Raw genomic sequence first — 14,657 nt, 5'->3', positions numbered from 1 at the left:
CGTGAATGGTGCGTGTGTGTGCGGCACTGGATGCTTATCCTGATCCTTATGCGCGTGAGTGGCCCTTCAGGATCGGCGTACTGTCACGAGGTTGACCACGCGGTATGTACTTACGCTAAATGCCGAGTCTGGCCAAACGGACAGGCAGGGAACAGGGAAAGGAAGAATTACTGTATTGACGATCCAACCGCTGGACAAGCTCGATCTTGGTCGAGCCGCCATAGGGACAGGTTTCGAGCAAGCACCCCAAGGTAAAATTCATTGCTGGAGTGCTGGTCGTCCCGCGATCGTACTCGCTGCTTTCGTGGTGTCGAGAACCGGTCACCTCAAGACGGAGGGCGTAGCAGGTGGCAGGGGCAGATGGCAGGTGGATACCAACTCAACTCAGTTACCTGTTCGGGACCATTGATCTTGATCCTGTTCCTATTCCTGTTCCTGTTCCTTGCACATCACGTCGCATCGCAGTGGTACTGGCACCGTAGGGAGTGTTATTTCCTCACTTATCTTGCCTACCTGTTCGGGACATCAGCATGCTTCGAAGACTGGGCAGTCTGGGCAGTCCGTTATCTAAGTTGCGCCTCTGGGCTGGGCACGTAAGATACGGGGGCCATACTGTGTAGCTTGACTTTGCGCCGAAGGGCCCCATGATCCTCAAGGGGTGGGGGTTTCATGGCATGGATATCACCGCCGCGGTCAATTAGATTGGACTGGATTGGATTGGACAGGATCGCACCGCACACCACAGGGCGCGCACATGGCCTGGAGTCTCCGGTATCTGTCTGTGCTAACCGGCCGATATCGTGGCGTTTGCATGGGACTCCAATGGCTTGGAATAGGATGCCATCAATGCAGTGGGATACTCCGCACGCGATAGACGGTAATTACAGTATGCCCCTGGCACTCTGCCTGGATAGGTATCTTGCATTCCCGAACATCGCTGATCAGCGGCCCATGGTTTGGGATGTAGCTCGTGGCCCTGCGCTTGGGGACTGTTAAGTTTCGGCCCGCGATTACTTGTACGGAGTAATCGCGGTACAACGCTCGTGCTGGCGACGAGGGTTCGACAAGGCTGTATGTAGGTTGTACGAAAGATTTCACCTTATCCTATCAGTTCCCATTCCTGACCCGTCGATGTCCATCCACCCTACCACTAGAAAGCCATTGATTACCTATCAAACCGGAGGATTAAGACTCGGATTGATACTGATACCGACACCGACGGAGATTGAGATTGGACTCTCGTCCTTGGTCCTGTACAAGTCCTGCACGGAACCGCCAACTCAGGAAGGCGAGATGGGAGGATACCATTGACAGACCGATTGAGTGATAAGGCTGGGATGCATTGCTTGCGAGGCATCCGGCCCTGACCAGCATTAGATACCAACTCAACCACCATCGACTGACTTCCCAATCGCTAATGTGGACGATATAACTTTCTAGGGTATATTAGCCATAGCTACACTGAAGGATCATCATACCGGTATCGTCTGCATCACCATTAGGAACTCATCCACAAATTGAGCCTCACGATCTACTATCGACACCGGTCTCTGTAACCATACCGTCACTCACGGGACAAGCTTCATTTCTGCTTTCGGCACGATACACGTCCACCACGTATGATTACACCATCTGAACATCGTGGGAACGACAAGGTGAGTGAACGGTCATAAGTGAGCGTGATCAAAATGACCACAATCGACACAATCGAACCGCCACCCCAGGACTACCCCCCCGAAATCACCGGCTATGCAGACCCTTGGATCGCCACTCCCGGAGAGGAGGTCGCCATCAAAATATCGTGCACCGAGCCCGAATACTCCCACCGCACCGTGCGCGTCATCCAAGGTGTCGAGACCGAACACTCGCCTCTCAAAAAGCTGGAGCCCATCACGCAGATCCCTACAGGCACGGCAAAGGGACGGTTCCAACGCGCGAGACCGGGTTCGTACGCCGTGGTTGACCCAGGGTTGAGTGGCCCAGCCAGCGAGTCTGGCCTCCACGTCTCGCTCTTCTTCCAGCCGCATCTCCCTGCCGCGGCACACCACCAGGCCATTGTCTCGACGTTGAATCGGGGTGCGAACCGCGGCTTCGCGGTGGTGATCAACGAGGGGGGCGTCGTGGAGGCGTGGATCGGCACCGGTGATGCCGTCGAGGTGGTAGACACGGGGTTCCGGCCCGCGCGGCAACGCTGGGTCGAGATGACGCTCACGCTCGACGGGATGGACTGCTCCCTCGTGCTTCGGCCCGTCGCGTATATCCTGGAAAAGGCGGGCCCGGTGTCGATTTCACGGGCCAGGCTTGCGGGGCCTGCCGTCTGGGTCTCGCCGGATCCTCTGCTTTTCGCGGCAACGTATGATGGCGGTCCCAGTTCTGGTGGCCGCAGTCGACGAGCTGCGTGTTTCTTCAACGGTCGCATCGATAGTCCGACCATCTCTCAAGTGGCGGGTCCCGCCAAGACCGGCAGACTCCTGGCCAAGTATGATTTCTCCTGCAATATCGCCGAGGACACAATCCTAGATGTCTCGGGGAACAACCTGCACGGCGTGCTCGTCAATGCCCCGACCAGGGCCGTCACAGGCCATGACTGGGACGGCAGCGAGGTCGACTGGACGAAAGCCAAGTACGGGTATGGGGCCATCCATTTCCATGAGGACGACCTGGACGACGCGCGATGGGACACGGACTTCACCATCAAGATCCCCGAGACCGCTCGATCCGGCATCTATGCTGTCGAAGTGACTTCGACGAACGGGGAGACGTCCGATATGATCACCTTCATCGTCCGGCCCACGCCGACCACTACCGCGGCCGTCGGTGCAAAGGTGGCTTTCGTCCTTTCCACATTCACGTACCTGGCCTATGCCAACGAGAAGCTCTCGGACACCAACCGCTCGAGCGCGATTGAGGTCGCGCCAGGCTTTGACGTCTCTTCCATCCGACGCGACGAGGACTACGACCGCCTGATGCGCCGCACAGACCTCGGTCTCTCGAACTACGACGTCCACAACGACAACTCGGGCGTCGTCTTCTCCTCGGCCAAGAGACCCATCTTGAACTTCCGCCCGGGGTACGTCATGTGGGCGTTCGAACGGCCGCGAGAATTGAGCGCCGACTCGATGATGATCGGCCTCCTGGAACGGCAGGGGATCCCCTACGACGTCGTGACCGACCACGACCTCCACTTCCACGGCGCGGCAGCTTTGGCGCCGTACAACACCGTCCTCACGGGTTGCCACCCGGAATACCCAACTTTGCAGTCCTACAACGCGTACGAGACCTTCGCCCGCCAGGGTGGCAGTATCTTGTACCTCGGCGGCAACGGCTTCTACTGGGTCTCCTCGGTCGATCCGGCCCGGCCGTGGCGTCTCGAGGTCCGCCGCGGAGATCAAGGCGTCCGCTCGTATGCCCTCCCTGGTGGCGAACGGGTGATGAGTCTCACAGGCCAACAAGGCGGCCTCTGGCGCTCGCGGGGTCGTTCCTCACACGGCCTCTTCGGAGTGGCCTTTTGCGGCGAAGGAACCGGCCCAGGCGTGCCGTTCAAGCGCAATGAAGAGAGCTACGACTCCACGTTTGAGTGGATGTTCAAGGACATTCCTCCCAATCAGCAGCTCATTGGCGAGTATGGTCTCGGAGGTGGCGCCAGTGGCGACGAGATCGACTCCTTCGACCTGCTCTGCGGAAGTCCCGCGACCGCGACAGTCATCGCCACGAGCACAGGCCATTCCGACCAATTCGGGATCGCGCCCGAGTGTACTGTCTTCCCTATCACGGGGACGTTGGGGACCCAGACCAAGGAGATCAGGAGTGATCTCGTCTACTACGAGACGGACGCCGGAGGGGCCGTGTTGTCCGTAGGGAGTATCAATTGGTATTGCTCGCTGGGGTGGGATGACTATGCGAACAATGTGGCCAAGCTGACGGAGAATGTGATTAGAGAGTTTATGCGCAGAGGACGCGGAGGGCTCAACCGAGATAATAGCCCGACGAATGTAGCCGTGTCCAAGCTTTGAGGAGGATTTCGTTACAGCCCAGTGGCGTTGCAAATAGAGTTAGTCAAGGTGTCGAGGAAAGACAATGGCTGAGGTAGACTTCACAAGAGCAAATGTCGTGAACCACATGTTCTAATCCTGGATATCAGATTGCGTTGATCCCGCCGTCTCCAGTTCCGGAGTTAGTCTGATACCCGCGGGTGATATCTTACGGTGAGGATAAGATGGACCTCAGCGACATTTATTGCTTTGATGGAGGAAGCAAGAGTTGTTTGTCCGAGACCCCCCACACCGTCGAGAAGATCGAGCCCGTCACGACATGAGATCCGTGCTTCAAGCTCCTGTTCCCATCGACAGAAGCTACCTGTCCGTGGCTTCGACCCTTGAGTCCGATCAAAGCACGACGCATTCTGTCAAAGCAGGCTTTGGTTGGCGACCATGAAGTCTCCTTGGTCCTTACACTTGGGACTGTTCACGAGTCCATCCATATTGGGCCCCCGAATCGCTCCTGTTAATTGCCATCCAAATTGGACCAGCTGTTGTCGGCGCACCATCCTTCACTCGGATGGCCCAGAAGTCATTTGTTGCTTCGAAATCGAAGACAAAGCGTAAGGCTTGAGGAATATCCCACGGTTGTTGCCCCATTTAGGGCCTTTTGAGTTCTGTACGAGGACTTGACGTTTCTTGTCGTCGAAACCAACGGCGAGCACCCTTTGTCAAAGGGAGTATTTGGGTCGAAGCTGAGTCGGCAAGTATTCGAGCGGCGTATGGGGTGTGGGCAGGGAGTCTTGCCAGAGCCTTCTGGAACGTTCTAGACATCCTCAAGAATCCACGTGTCGCGTGTCTCGTCGAACGATTCTTTCTGTGGCAGGTAGAACCAGAAGGAGAAAGCCACAGGAAACCCTTCGGAGAGGCATCTCCGGAGTCTCTCGAGAGTCGATTAACAGATCCCTTACTTTGTCCTTCACAGTCAATTTCTTGTCGTACTCTTCTGCGCGGTCTGCATCCAATGTCAAGTATTTGGCACTCTTGTGCTTTCAGAGCATCCTGACAAGCGATACCCTTAGGTTTGCGGTTGACAGCATCGTTTGTAAGTTTTGCGAACTCGATCTTGGCCTCCTCGAGACCGAGCTTCCTGTCTTTGATGCCTTTTTTGATGCTGTCGAAATCCGGGAATGGGCAATACTTATCAACACACGTGCCGCATTTTGCCGACACCTTTCATCGCGCCCCGCATGTTAGAACCTGTGTCCTTGGCATCAGAGAAGTTGTCACCGTAGCCACCACGAGCAAGCCAGTATATGAACAGCCTGGAGGGGCCCTCTTCACCTCACGTCGCAACATGACGACCTGCTTTCTCTTCATACCAGAATGCGGCGGCAGTAGCGTTGCCAGTGCACGGATTCGTCTTCCCTTGGCAGTAGACGACAGGTACCACTGACTTGGCATTATCACTTCGCAGGTCCACGACGGAAGGAGGTGCCTCAGGCTTGGGTACATAGTACTCGTCTCTGGGATCGAAAATGTCGAAGAGAGCACCACCGGCAAGTGGCAGTTCTGGGGATGTCTCGTCATCGGACATTGCTTGCGTGGAACAAATGAGCGGCTTGAGTCAATCATGGGTTCTGATGCGAGAACCAAAGCCTGCATGTAGCGTTTCAATTCTTCGTGGACAACCACGAGAACGTAGCTGAGAAACTCCATGCTACAGATCAAGAACTGCTCCTGTGCTACGGGGTGCTTGCCGGGATTGGCCGGCCTCCCATCTCGATGAGATTGCCTTCTGATGTGCATCCCGTGTGGTTGGACAGACGTGTATGCAAGGATTGAATTGATGGTGATATGGTCTTCGTGAACGCACGTAGTTGTCTCGAACGGTCGCTTTACTGCACCCACTCGCTGTCGCTTATTGATAGACAAGCCAAACGTATCACTCGTCTGTCGAACGGACAAAGACACACAGGGGACGGAATCCAACCGGCCCGATGATGGACAGCCTACAGGGAAGCGAGAGGTGTAGGCTTCCGCCCGCCACGAGGCTCGGCTGTTACGTTTGCCACAGCAAGCAAGGGCATCGAGATCCGAATGGCTCGTAAACACGAGCGGTATTCTGAAAATTCCATGGTGGAAATCGCGCCCAGTCGAGGGTCAAATCTTGGCATAGCTTACTTTGGGCTCCTTAGCCTCCGAGCCAAGCTGAAGTCGTCGGCTCAACGGCCTCCGTACGGAGTGCAGAGTATTACTCTACGATGAGCTCAAAGTCACTGACCAGTGGACGCCTCAACCAGGATGTCGGTCTACACAGCAGAGTAAGCTTTGGCTGGGCGAGGGCTCTTCTGACTCATTCATTGATGGTCTGGACGATCTTATGACCTTTTCCATGGTGTCGAGTGCTTTCTCTATGACATCGCTGTGGCCACCGGTGCGGCTATAACTAGGTGCACACACTGTCGTTGATGATATTGACGTCGAGGAGCTCATCGGCCACGATGTATTCTATCGTGAACGCACAAATCCATCTGACGACGATACCGCGCACCTGCAGAGTCGAGGCCATGGTAGTGGGACAGCCGCATCCCGGTTTCTGCCTGATACACACGTTCGAGACGTGTACCGCGATCTGAAGGCGGCCGGAGAATGAGTGTCCGAAGTGACTGTTCTTGCGGTTTGCCAACTCTGTTTGAAAAGCGGCGACCTCTTACATACGGGTTATGCCTCTTCGGTGGTGAGGAAAGACGTGAGCCTATTGGAGCCAGCACCACTTCCCCTAATCTCTAGTGCCGTGTCTCCGCGGCTTGCTCTGTGCAGTGGTGCTTCTACAATGTGTACCTACCTGGTCCGAATCACGAACTCAAGCGCGTATAGCATGTCAAAAGAAGCACCATCAAGGCTTGAGACGTCCAAGCGCAAGCATATCACATTCCAACCATCTCCGCAACTATCAAAGCATCTACTGTATCTCGCAGTCATAAAACTCCCTTCCGTACACGCTACAGTACGTAAAAAAGTACCAGACCAGAGGGCGCGATATCCAAGACAGGGCCGGTACGTGCAAAAGGTCATGTGCGTGCTCCGCTCCTTGCAAATGCTCGATGCTACCCGACTGTGTCTCCGTTTCACTCTTCGTATTTGCCGCCCACAAACGCCAGGTTGCTGTCCTCCAGTTTCTTCTTCAGGAATTCATAGACGGTGAAGGTCACGGCCTGCCCGGGCGCCACCCGCATGACTCTGGGTGTGATACCCTTGTAGAACGCCCTTGCTCCTTCTTGCTTGAACATGTCACCCGAGATGCTCACTATCCGCGATATTGCAGTCTGCCCCGGCTCAGCAGGTGTCTTCTGAAGTCTTGTCTTGATGGTGTCGATGGGTGCGTTGGAGAACGGACCCATGGCCCCCGAAATCAGCCCAATTACTGTTGTCTGATAGCCCGGCAGGTTTTGGTTCTCGTACTGCGGCTGCAAGCGTTGGAGCCACTCTTTCAATTCGGTATAGGCGGTGAAGTTGACAGCCTGGTTCGTGCCCTGGCGAAGAGCGGTGAGAGAGACGCCGCGATAGAGAGCTCCGACGCCTTCCTCGCGGAGGACGGTTACGAGGGCATGAGGTGCGCTTCGATATTTGGGCACATCGAGAGGATCAGAGAGGGAGTGGTATTGCGCTTGCATGCGGATCTTGACGACTTCCATGGGCGTTACGACTGCGACTGCTTCGGTCACGCCAGCGGCCAGTCCAGCTGTTCAGACCTAGTCAGCAAATGTTGACGCCATGTCATTTCCAAAAGCACCGCGGCATACCTAAAAAGGTCGCTTGAGAGCTCACTTTCCCATCCTGGTCCGCCAGTAACTGCTTGTACCACTCGTAACTTGTGAATCGAATGGCCATCTTGGGGACGATACCCGTGAGAACGGCGCCCAATCCCTTATACAGGCCAAAGACCGTTTCCTTCTTGACAATATCTCTGCCGGTCATCAAAAAGCCTCGCTTCTTCGTACCAGGCGCCCGACCTCGCCGTGACAGCTGCATTCGCACTTTGATCGTGTCGAGAGGATGGCACACGAGAGCTTCCATCATGCCTGCGCCGCCACCAGCAATGAGGTTCGTGGCGGCCGAGGCCGGCTTCTTACCGCCTTCACCTTTCACGCTTTTGGCCGACATACTGGGCTAGAGCTCTCGGCAAGGCGGATCTTGATGTCGTGTTCATGCAGCGCGGTGCAGATTGGTAGCGATGCTGGTTTGGAAGCAGCAACAGGTATCGAGGCGCTGATGGAAAGATGAGCTCCTGGACTCGTGTGAGAGCTTGCTGGGCAGCTAGGAGCGTGAACAAGTATTTTGAAACTGTGCTATGACACAAGCAGATGCGGAGACGAGGAAATATGATGCTCCCAAGCCCAGCGCCAATGCTTTAGCGAGTGAGGAGGGAAGAGACGATCGTGACGAACAATACCAAGAAGGTACCAGCACACCAGAGTGAGGTCAGATTTCGCATACGTACAAAACCACGAGGAATGGAGTGAATCTTATGGCAATTCAGGTCTAGCAGCTGGAAGCCGTTCCAATCCGAGACATGATCGAAGATTGGACCTGCGAGACCGTCGACGCGTTAGAGGAATTGTGTGTTTGTCCCTTTCCGCCGAGGCACGAGGCAATGGGCAGCAACAAGCCGAGCCCGGACAGAATTTCGTCATGCCCAGCCAACCTGCAGCTCAGAAGGGCAAAGCTTCAGTGAGCTTCCAGGCACCACGAGACAAGGACGAGAGGAAGCTTGGACGAAAAGAGCTCAAGAGTCAGTCGATTGTCACTCGGTGGGGGGTTTAGGGCAGCTGTCTGACGCATGTGGAGGCTCGAGGAGCGACCACGGAGCTGGCGCTGAGTTGCGGGGAGAAATGGAAGAAGAGGCGGTGCCTCGGCAAATCTGTTGTTCCTTTTCCAGTCTCCAGCCTCCCTCGAGCCCGCCAAGCCGCCAGCAGCCGCCAGCAAGCTTCGTACACACCATCTCGTACACAGTACTCGTACTCTAGAACCAAAAACATCTGTCTATTTCTTGCGACGTGCAACGCCTTTTCACGAGGCACTCAAGATAATGGCATTCGCAGACCTGCAGCCACTGCCAGGGCTTGTGCATGCACACCGGAGAATTCGATGCCCCTCTACGGCTCCGAACAATAACCGAGCCACCGGGATTCCGTTTTCGTACCACTCGTCCCTGCTACAAGACAGCAGCTTGACCACTCCGAGATCTTCCGATTGCAGAGCCCCATGGCTGCGACTTGTACTTGCCCCGTATGCCGTTTAATCACGAACACCCGTGGCAAGTTCGGTCTGGCTCCTGGTATCTCGTGCTTGATGCATGCCATCGCAACGCCGGATGGGAAGTGAGCAGATTGTGGTCTTTCGTTCTACCAACCCAGCTCATATGACCGTAAATGCATTGCAAACCTCGCCGACACGAACCATTACGGCACACCCAGTGCTGGTTCCGTCCCAATGGAATTATAATGCATGGTCAACGATGAACGCGAGGAAGTATCTCCTGTCCAATCTCCGTCGGAGGCGCCTTCTTGGACTTCACAATCACTGACTCAGGACGTGACACAGACGTGGCCAGGCATCCAGACCTCGACTCACCTTTGAAACATACAGCTCAGATTCTGCTGCACGACGCGTCGAAGGATTGGAAGTATAGTACACCATTGTGGTCGTGGGTGGTGGTTGTTAGATCCTGTCTTCTTGCCCTTCCCTTTCCTCTTCTCCGTCCTATCACAAATGCATCCCTCTCACGTCGCTCAAGATCAATTCTGCGATGGGCTCCGTCAAAGTTTCATCCACACTTAAACTCATCAACTTCCCAATTTTGATATTAATCGCCCCCTCCTTGTTGTCCACAATACTCCAGATCCTGTCCTTGATGTCAAACTCCGTCTGGTAATCCAGCAATAACTTTTCAATGCGCTCCCTATGATCGATGACACTCAGCTGTGGGTCGGTACCCAGTGAGATGGTAAGGGTGTATTTCTCCTTGTGAAGTGCTGGAGGCACCTGGACCAGCATTGAAGGGGCTTCTGGGAACTTTGAGACGATGATGTTTGTGTCGCTGGTGCGATCTTGCCCATCGACGGTGACCTTCAGATCCTGGGGAATTTTCGCAATGGCTAGGAAGCGGAAACTCCAGGTCCGACCTGTCACATGGGCAGTGAGTTCACCTTCTTCCTGTTTGTACTGGATGAGCGAGCCACGCTCGTTGGTCGGAGGGCTCTCTTTCTTGACTTGCTCGGAGTCATCCGCAGGATCCTCAAGCACAGAAGTCTGGCCGTTGCGTCCAACGACCACCAGGACCTCGAACTCTTCAGGATTGAGACCTCCGTTCCCGGGTTTCTCGTTTGCATCTAGCGGAATGATGCTTCCTTCATGAGCCAGCACGGGGATCTGACAGAGGGGTCGGTACATGTTCAATTCCCTGTTTCCATCATAGACTGTACCTGTGAATATATCGACGTGCCGGTGCATCGGCGGCAGCCACACCTTGACATGGCCGAGGTTGGTCCTCTTGTCGCGGGGTTTGACAATTGGAGCCACAATCAGCTCTGAGCCAAAGAAATATTGGTTAGGAACCTGATATGCCTCACCACGTTCCGGGAACAACCAATACATCGGTTGAATGAGTGGCTCGTCCTCGGTTGAAGCCAGAACGTTGCGGGTGTACAGATAGGGTATCATGCGGTGGCGGAAACGCATGAAGCTCTCCATGATCTCTTCGCTCTCCTTGCGGTATGACCAAGGTTCCTTTGACGACCACCTCGAGTTCGACGAATGTAGCCGGAAAATGGGGCTGAAGACTCCGAACTCTATCCATCGGGTTACGAGTTCGTCGTCGCGTGAACCGCCAAAGTGGCCGCCGAGATCGTGGCTCCACCATCCATACCCGATGTTGGAAGCTGTGGCCGTGAACTCCGGTTGAAATTCCAGGCTAGCCCACGTCGTGATGGAATCCCCTGAGAAGCCCACTGGGTATCGATGACTTCCGGGACCGGCATATCGAGAGAAGATGAGCGGGCGTTTGCCGTCACGCGCGTTGTCGAGGAAGTGGAAGTGATTCAGCAGCCATAAAGGATCAACACCCGGCACTTTTGTGTGAGAGCCTTGCTGCCAGTCTATCCACCAGAAGTCACATGCCACGTTTTCCACGTTCCGGTGGAGAATGTCCAAATATGCTTCCATAAACTTGCGAGTCGTGGGATCGAACAGTATGGGATTCTTTTTCGACGTGTCGTGGCCCAAGAACTTCACCATCTCCTCGTACGAATCCTCGTGGTGGTGAATCCCGCCGTGTGGATGATCGTTCAGTGTTATCTTCAAGTTCCGGCTGTGTATCTCACGTCCAAAGACAGCGGGGTTAGGGAACAGCTTTTTGTCCCATGTGTAACCCGTCCAGCCAGCGTGCGGAACCTGAGGGTCATCTACCATGTGCCAATCCATATCCACAACTGCGACCGACAGGGGGATGGCCTTCCTTTTGAACTCGTCCATCAAGCCGATGTATTCATCTTGATGGTACTTATAGTACCTCGACCACCAATTGCCAAGGGCCCATCTGGGTAGCACGGGCTGTTTGCCGCTGACCTTGTAAAAGTCTCTTATGGCACCCTTGTAATCATGCCCATGACAAAACAAGTAGCCATCGATGCGATCCCCAGGGCGTCGACCAGCGACAAAACCTTGGCCATCGAAGAGCATTGACTTACTGTCATCGAGGGCAGCGTACCCGAATGTCGAGAGTACGCCGGTCCCGACATCACAACGCCCATCAACTTCATCCAATGTTCGTGCTGTTCCGCCCAGGTTCTCTCGACTACCGTGGATAGGCTCGACGCCATACCGCCACTGTGCGCCCCAGAGCGTAATCTTGGCGGAAAAGCTACACAACAATCCACTCGGACTGAACCGCTTCTTGTCGTAGCTTAGGTGGAAATGATCATTGATGATCTCGAGCTCGTCCGATCGGTCCACGACCTGAAATTTGGGCACTGGGAACTCCCGATTGATAGCGAAGGTAGAGGCGCGGTCCTCGAACTCGCCATCGTAGGACCACTCGTAGCGGAGCAGGCGGTCAGTCAGAACTGTGAAGCGGTAATGGGGACCAGAGACGATGGCATCTTTGTGAGCGACTGGCTTGCTCTCAAAATGGTAGTGCTTCATTTTGACAAAGGCCCTGCTCGTGATTACAGGTTTCGAGAAGTGGACACGACAAGAACTCAACACGAAGCTCATATAGGATCCGGACCGGTGACTGAAAAGTGGTTGTAGTGTAGACGCGGCCGAAAGAAGAGGCGGTCACGACACGCTCAAGCCTCAACTGGCAGATACTACGAGTGACACAAGCAAGCAGTCGGAGTATTGCTCGGTGAAACGAATCACTTGACTGTCGTGGCCGCCTCGCTGTACAGGAGCTCTCCACTTGGCCATGCTGTCATCCCTCACGCCGATCGTGTTTACCTCACAGAAGTCACAAAGTTGTCATATGAAAGTCATGATGAAATGAGAGGACAGTGAGAAAAAGGTGGTCTCTGGACCAAAAGCAGCCTGGCCCCGCACCCCCGGATATGACCGCCGCGAAATGACAAACACGGTTTAAATGCTCGCTAAATCTCATTGACTTCAAAGTCTCCTCCGTGTACTTTCGAGGAGTAGTGGTCCATCTCAAAGATTCATGCGAGCGGTTGGCTTATGGTGCTGGGAAAGAGTCAACATGCAAGGCAAGATCTGACTGGTTTTGCACTAGCTAGGCGACGTTGAGCCAGCTCAGACCCGTTCCCAGATACCTACCGGCTCGTCGTACGCGTCGAATACCTCATCTCTTGCTTTCACAATTTACCCTCCCTTTTTCTGCCAAGAAACGGAAACACCTTTCTCTCTAACCACTCGCCGATGATTTTGTTACAGTCCTCTGGACGTTCCCAGAGTGCCCAATGTCCCGCATCCACCTCCCGTCTTGTCAATCTCGGGATCCGCTCCTCCATCTTCTGCGCCATAAACGGCTTCAGCGCTTGATCTTTCTTGGCCAAAACAAACAGAACTTCCATGGACAGTGTCAGATCTTTCTGGGCCTGGGGACCTGTCTTTGTGCCGCTCGCGAAGAAATCCCGCCACTCGTTCATGTAGTTTACCTCGCGGTTGCGGTACCAGTTGAGGGGCCCGTTGACGCCATGCCTCGCGTACTCAGTCACGTAGTAGTCCATTTCTTCATCGGTCAGGAGCTTGGTCTTGCCGATTCGGGCTTGCTTGGCTAGGTCGATGCCGACGTTCGCGTCGAAGGCGACTTCCTTGGTGTCGGTGGTCCTCGCCCCGAAGAGGTTGTTGAGGAAGTTACGAATCTCGGCCTTTGATTTCACGGCCTCTTCGATCTCGCCGGACGCAAAGTGCGCTTGGTAGCCGAAATTCGGAAGGCGCTTCTGAATCAGAATATCCAGCGGTTCGTATTTCTCGTTTGGTGGAAAGTAAGGCGTGCAGATTGAGAAGACGGCGAAGATCAAGGACGGATAGTACTGCGCGACGCGGTACACGATGCTACCGCCCCAGTCGTGGCCGCCTAGGATGATTTGGGAGAGGCCGAGTTGGCGGGCCAGTTCGGCAATGTCGTCTGCTGCGCGCCTATATGTGTAATCTTGGAGTTTGAAAGGCGGTGCGTCGGTGCGGCCGTAGCCAATACTGTCCGGTGCAACGACGTCCAAGCCTAGTTTTGTCAGGAAGGGGATTTGATACCGCCAGCCCATGCTGAGGTCTGGGAAGCCGTGGATCAAGAAGATTGTCCCACGCTTGGGCACCGAAGGTGACGCTGGGCTGAAGAGGAGGCCATACGTGTATCCGTTCAAGTACGCTGTCAGGTGGGAAATGCGTTGGTCGCCATGTACTTTGATTTTGTCGACGGTGAAGGGTTGATCGGGGGCCATAACGGGCAGTGAGTCGAGCTCTACAGGCTGGTGGTTCCTACGGGTCCGGTCCTGCTGACCGAAGAGTACGTCGACACCGTAAGGCGGTCCTCGAATTTCTTTGCGTTGGATTTTGATCCGAAAGTTGTCTAAATAGTGCTCGAAGACCGCCCTGTCCGCACTCTGACGATAATGATTGTACCTTGCTCGCAGAACGTATTCGGATTTCCTGTCTTCGGCTCACAGCCAGACTCGGGATTCTACCGGTGTTGACGGCTAAATAAGCTTGGAGTGCTCTTGCTCGTGCTTTCTTTTGTGGCAGCGGCTGTGTAACGAAGTGCGATGGATTTGTTGGAGAGGGGTCGATGAGGTTGATGAGAAATATGTCTCCTCGTATACAACTAGTACTTACCTTGGTGCTTGTTTAATTATACCATTACAGTAGCTTTCTGCCAGCGCTGGGCCGAGGTTCAGGCCAAAGCGAGCAGAAGCTCGGCCTCTGCGAAGCCCGGGGTCATTATTGGGCGAATGACACGCTCGAGAGCCGCTGACTTAGCCGACTGACGGATAAGTTTGTTCGCTGTCAGTTTCGTGTGAAATGAAGAGCCACAAACCAAAGATGAAGACCTCTGACAATCACAGAGTCGCCCATCAAAACTAGCGTCAACTCTTGGCACCATCACGTGCATTGCTTTGGGCATCTTTCACTTTGTCTTCATCACGGCCTCATTTCGTTTCATCTCAC

At 54.6% G+C, this 14,657-nt stretch overlaps 4 protein-coding genes across 4 annotated transcripts; 1 reads left to right on the top strand and 3 right to left on the bottom strand.

The window, feature by feature from the left end:
* Positions 1-1,688: 1,688 nt before the first annotated feature.
* A1O7_00539 (uncharacterized protein) lies at positions 1,689-4,013 on the top strand (the record flags this gene model as incomplete). The annotated part of the gene is made up of 1 exon (XM_007754580.1): positions 1,689-4,013. One exon carries the CDS (start codon positions 1,689-1,691, stop codon positions 4,011-4,013), a length of 2,325 nt encoding a protein of 774 aa, XP_007752770.1.
* A 3,095-nt stretch (positions 4,014-7,108) lies between these two features.
* Positions 7,109-8,144, bottom strand: A1O7_00538 (uncharacterized protein; the record flags this gene model as incomplete). Its single annotated transcript, XM_007754579.1, has 2 exons — positions 7,109-7,722; positions 7,784-8,144. 2 exons carry the CDS (start codon positions 8,142-8,144, stop codon positions 7,109-7,111), a joined length of 975 nt encoding a protein of 324 aa, XP_007752769.1.
* A 1,602-nt stretch (positions 8,145-9,746) lies between these two features.
* Positions 9,747-12,182, bottom strand: A1O7_00537 (uncharacterized protein; the record flags this gene model as incomplete). Its single annotated transcript, XM_007754578.1, has 1 exon — positions 9,747-12,182. The coding sequence occupies one exon, from the start codon at positions 12,180-12,182 to the stop codon at positions 9,747-9,749; it is 2,436 nt and encodes an 811-aa protein (XP_007752768.1).
* Positions 12,183-12,847: 665 nt separating this feature from the next.
* On the bottom strand, positions 12,848-13,933 carry A1O7_00536 (uncharacterized protein; the record flags this gene model as incomplete). The annotated part of the gene is made up of 1 exon (XM_007754577.1): positions 12,848-13,933. The coding sequence occupies one exon, from the start codon at positions 13,931-13,933 to the stop codon at positions 12,848-12,850; it is 1,086 nt and encodes a 361-aa protein (XP_007752767.1).
* Positions 13,934-14,657: the final 724 nt, after the last annotated feature.

The sequence above is a fragment of the Cladophialophora yegresii genome (assembly GCF_000585515.1).
Source record: "Cladophialophora yegresii CBS 114405 chromosome Unknown aczIN-supercont1.1, whole genome shotgun sequence".
NCBI lineage: Eukaryota > Fungi > Ascomycota > Eurotiomycetes > Chaetothyriales > Herpotrichiellaceae > Cladophialophora > Cladophialophora yegresii.
This window is presented reverse-complemented; position numbering and strand designations above follow the sequence as displayed.